The sequence below is a fragment of the Octopus bimaculoides genome, chromosome 2 (genome assembly GCF_001194135.2).
Source record: "Octopus bimaculoides isolate UCB-OBI-ISO-001 chromosome 2, ASM119413v2, whole genome shotgun sequence".
Taxonomy (NCBI): Eukaryota; Metazoa; Mollusca; class Cephalopoda; order Octopoda; family Octopodidae; genus Octopus; species Octopus bimaculoides.
In genome coordinates, this window is record NC_068982.1 from 146,733,773 (window position 1) to 146,739,035 (window position 5,263).

The following is a 5,263-nucleotide window of genomic DNA, read 5'->3' on the forward strand; positions in this document are numbered from 1 at the left end:
TCCTTATTAGCAGTGCACAAGGAAAAACATGCCAGAGGTTTTTCTTTCATTGTTCATGTAATCTTCAACCTCTATATGTTTAGAGGTGATTTGGGGAGTGGAAGGGGATCATGATGGTAGTGGTGACTGTAATGATGTTGTAGTAGCAGTGGTTGATATTTATGGACCTTTTTTTTCTTCTTTTTAAGTGTAGAGGAAGAATCAAGATGTTGGGATGAGCTGAAACACAAAACCAGAAAGATGGTTACTGATGCTGAGCTGTAAGTTACACGATTTATTGTTTGTATTGGTGTATAGTTCCTAAGTTCAACTATGATCAAAACTATCCCAGTTATTACTACATGGTTGTTATTGGTTTTTTTTTTTTTGTGCCATGAACCCAAGACCACAATATTATTCATGATGGACCAGATTTCTGTCCAGGGGAAGATTGTTTTACATCCTCTCAAGCTTTTCAACATCAATTGACCTTGCACTTCCACCAGTTTTGATATAAACCCCACCATATTTAAGACTTTTCGTCTTTATTTTGTCTAAGACCCTTTTTGGTCTTAGCTAAAATAAAAATCAACTTAATAACAAAAATTAGTTATTCAATTAAATGTTTCCAAAGATTATTTTCACAATTAATTGTTGCAGCATGTAGGCCGTGTTCTTTGATGGAATTATAGTCATGAATTACTTAATACTCTGAAATTGAAACAAAGCACTGCTTCTGGCTATTAAAAGACCCTCGCAACTTTGGGAATATTTACATTTACATCTTTATTTTACTTGTATCACTAACACTTTTAAGAAATACATTTGCTCCCCAACCACATGACCCTGGGTTCAATCCCACCATATGACATCTTGTGCAAGTGTCTTCTACTATAATCCTGGGCCAACCTAAGCATTGTGAATGAATTTGGTTAAAGGAAACTGAAAGAAGCTTGTCTGTTTATATATATCATCATTATTGTTTAACGTCCACTTTCCATACTGGCATGGATTTGACGTTTTGACTGAGGACTGGCAAGCCAGGAGACTGCACCAGGCTCCAGTCTATCCTGGCAAGGTTTAGCTGGATGCCCTTCCTAACGCCAACCACCCCAAGAGTGTAGTGGGTGCTCATTTAGACGCTTTCAAAAGCAAACAAAAGTTTGTTTGCTATATGTTGTTGTATATGACAGAATTATTTTATTTATTCACTTATTTATTTTTCAATCAGACGAGATGTCATAAAGTTGAAGAATTATAAAGATCTACCTGAAGCAGTTTTGGAAACCTCTGAAAATTATCTTCCTGCAGTTGAATTTGAACGAAAGAAAATTCAAGAGACCATCAATCAATCTCTCAAAACAGCCGATATTAGTGTAAGTGACAAATTTGTTTTCCCTCTTGAAGAGCACAAGATTGGGTTCAGACACAACTATGTGGTTAAGACGTTTGCTCTATAATCATATGATTCCAAGTTGTGTCCTACTGTGCAGCTTGGTGCTATAGTAGATGACACTTGCCCAAGGTGCCTTGCAGTCATCCAAAACCCATGTACCTGCAAAGTGAACTTCTTGGTTGTGTAGCTATGCTTGTGTTTACATAGTTTTGATTTATATTCTTTTAACCCTTTGTCATTTAAACTGGCCATATCCTGTCCAAATATGCCTCCTGTTTTATGTTCGAACTGGCCAGTCCTAGCCTCTCACACCTATCCTACAATGTCATTCTAAAAAAAGGCAATAATAACATTGAAATTTCAAAGCTATGAGAATACATGATTAATTCAAAACAGTATGAATAAATAAGCTTTACATTTAGCAGAGTAATTTGAACGCTAAAAGAGTAAACCTGATGCCAAACATATTGGTAGTGGAAGCATTGTTGTTATCGTTGGGTTTTTTTATGCTGTATTTTTTACAAATATGTTTGGTTTCCTCTTTTCAGGTGAATTATTTACAAACTGTCAGCAGTATTCTTCAAGAATCAGCTAAAACTGTTCATTCTCAAGCAGAAGCCCTACAATTATTATATGCAAAAAGTTAGTGATATAATTTTTCTTAGACTTCACTGTCATTGTCACTTGTTATTGTTGTTTAATCTCCTGCTAAAACCGACCAAGCAGATATATGATCTAAAATATTCTAATAGTCACCACCCAGTCTTTAAAAAGTATCTCGGACTTCTTTATACAATAATTTTGTTGCTGTTAAGGAAAATTTGGTTGCTATTTTCAGTAGGACAAGCAAATATAAAGATGCCCTTTTCTTATATCATTTGAGTAGGGTGCTTGAACACAGCCTTACAATGTATTATCGGTATTTTTATTGAAAAATGCTTACATGCAATGAGAGGCAGGCTGGAAAAGATATCCAAATAACTGACCTAGCAAAATACATTACTGCCACGAACAGTGGAAGTGGATCTGAAAACTCAGCAATAGTTTGGTGGTGGCGGCATTAATTTCCTATATAGGTACAAGACCACAAATTTGCAGTAGCAAAATCAGTTAAATTGACCTCATATTTCATCAGCTCTGGAAGGTTGAAAGAGAAAGTCCTCTACAGTTCTTACATAAAGCATCACACTTACTTTATAGAGCATTCTACTATACATCATCATTGTCAAAAACTTTTAGCTAGATTGTTTGAATGTCAGCTTAAATAAATGCTATTAACCTTTAGTCAATACATTAGACTTGCTAATATTTAGTGTAAGATTTAGAAAGAGAAATGTAGAACAGCTTGTAGGAATTTGAATTGTGAGTAAACAGTTCAGTTTCAGTCACAATTGTTAGCATCTATCTACCTTTAGAGCCAAGATTTGAAGAAAAAGACACATAATGAAAGGATGTTGCTAGAATTTGCAGATTTCTTTTATGAAGGTAATTTTGCTAATCAGGTCACCATTGACTCTGCAGCAAAATTTAATGGGTACATAATGCAGAATATTCTTGCAAGTAAATGCCATTACATCCCAAATGAGGTTTCGCTAAGCTGGAGCAGAACTGCATCCACAACCAAAATGAAGAGTAAGCCTTCTCTGCACAACCACTGACTGGTAGCTGCAAGTTAACAAGGACAGACAGCTGAAGTTTCCATAACACATAGAACCAACAATGCTCTAGCCAGACCTGATCATCACCTCTGGGGCAACAGAACAACAGACCATGTCTGAGTAATAGCCAATGAGAAGAAATGTACAAAAAAACATCAAGAAAAGTGAAGTGCCAGCAGATAGGATGGAAAACAAATGAGCCTGTAGAGATGGGTTTTAGGGGCCCTGTGGAACACTCACTCAGCAAAGTCTTCAACCAGTTGACTTTTACAGAGATGGCAAGGAAGAGAACCATTCAGTCTACAAGTGAAGCTGCAGAGAACATTATCAGGTGGTTTCAGATTAAGAGGGCTGATCCATGGAATATTATTGCATTACTGCTGAGACACAATTTGAGATCTGATCAACCTTGACAGCATCACCTGGGCAAGGTTGATGTTGAAAGACCTGAAACATCACTGATGATATGCTCCACCTCATCTAGAAGATGTTGATATATCTTGCACCTCCTTGCCTGTGGAACAATGTACATCATAAGTCAACTGCTGGCTAATGGACTGAAGCAGTGTATTGAATTTTCAGAGAGTACAAAGCCATTTTAGAATCTTCAGTGAAGACAGGAATCCAAAGACATTTCCTGCATTTACATCTCTATCAAGAGCTATATTCACATGCGCAAACACATGCTTGTGTGGAACATGGATGTTAAATACTAATGATACATGGGGCTGCTACCAAATCCACTCACAAGGCTTTGGTTGACTCAGGTCTACAACAGAAGACAATAAACCTAAAGCCACATTAAGAAACAAATTTGTTAACCACATGGCCCTGCTCAAGCTATAGAAAAGGTGTAGGTAGAAACTCCATAAGATGCACTCAGTGTAAGCTTTGGACACACGAAAGGTGCAACAACATCAAAGGTAGGTTAACAGAAAAACTTACTTTTGTATGTGGAAGGTGCACAGGCATAAATGCTGAACATGTGCAGAAAATAGACTCCATCAACTGCCAGGTGCAAAACTAGAGGTAATAGATAGCTTCCGGTATCTAGGTGACCAGGTTAGTAGTGGAGGTGGTTGTTCCAAGAGTGTAGCTGTGAGAATGAGATTAGGCTGGGCAAAGTTCAGAGAGTTCCAACTCCTGCTGGCAACAGAGTGAAAGGCAGATTGTCTGATGCCTGTATGCAAACAGCTATGCTTCATGTCAGTGAAATGTGGGCTATAACAGCCGAGGACATGTGTAGGCTTGGGAGAAATGAAGCCAGTATGTTTCGCTAGATGTGCAATGTCAGTGTGCATGTTCGACAGAATGTAAGCATCTTGAGAGAAAAGTTAAGTATAAGAGGAATCAGATGCGGTGTGTAAGAGAGTCGACTGCACTGGTATGCTCATGCAATGCGTATGGACAAGGACAGCTGTGTAAAGAAGTGCCAATCTCTAACTGTGGAGGGAACCTGTGGTAGAGGTAGACCCAGGAAGACATGGGATGAGGTGGTAAAGAATGATCTCCAAACTTTGAACCTCACAGGGGCAATGACTTGTGACCAAGACCTTTGGTGATGTGTGCTGCTTAACCCTTTCAATACCAACCCCAGCTGAGAGAGCTCATTGTTATTTAAATGTGAATTTCAGAACAAATCTTGTTAGTACATTCATGAAAACACGTGATTTCTCTTTGTAAATAATCAAGTTATAGTTTCCAACATTGCTTGACATGATATCTGAACTCTGTGAATTTTGGGAGATTTTTTTTTTCAACTTTTAAAATGGATAGGAGTTTTCTACTATCAAGCAATGATTCCAAATTCGAAGGTTTCTTCAAAAACAAATTCCGATATTTCATTTTATTTTACCTTTACCTGTTCTTATGTGCATTAAATTCAACTGATAATCTAGTGATGTGCACAATTCTTCTATATTAAAATTTTGTTATGGTGATGTTTAAACAAAATTTTAATAGTTTAATATTTGGCTGAATTTACCTGTAATTAGAGTCACTTTGAGACAAACGTTTTGCAATAGAGTTGATTAAGAACCCTTTTTCAATTGTGTTTCAAAAATCACATTAATATGTTCATAAGTAAAAAAAAGTTACAGTTGTTTAATGAAACTAATCTAAATTCATGGTTATTTTAGAATTTAATTAAAACTCGTAAATGGTATAGTTTGGTTAGAAACATAGTAATGAAAGGATTAAGAGGCCCCATCAAACCAAGTGCACTTGTGCT

At 36.8% G+C, this 5,263-nt stretch overlaps 1 protein-coding gene across 3 annotated transcripts in view; it reads left to right on the forward strand.

Moving 5' to 3' along the window:
- Positions 1-5,263, forward strand: part of LOC106872179 (uncharacterized) — a 29,406-nt gene that overhangs the window by 15,260 nt on the left and 8,883 nt on the right. For all 3 annotated transcript variants that reach the window (XR_008263451.1, XM_014919072.2, XM_014919071.2), the window contains exons 7-9: positions 189-260; positions 1,211-1,355; positions 1,924-2,017. Coding sequence is in view for 2 of the 3 variants with exons in the window: in XM_014919072.2 (XP_014774558.1) it covers positions 189-260; positions 1,211-1,355; positions 1,924-2,017 (311 nt within the window). In the remaining variant the exon portion in view is untranslated. The remainder of the gene's footprint in view (positions 1-188; positions 261-1,210; positions 1,356-1,923; positions 2,018-5,263) is intronic.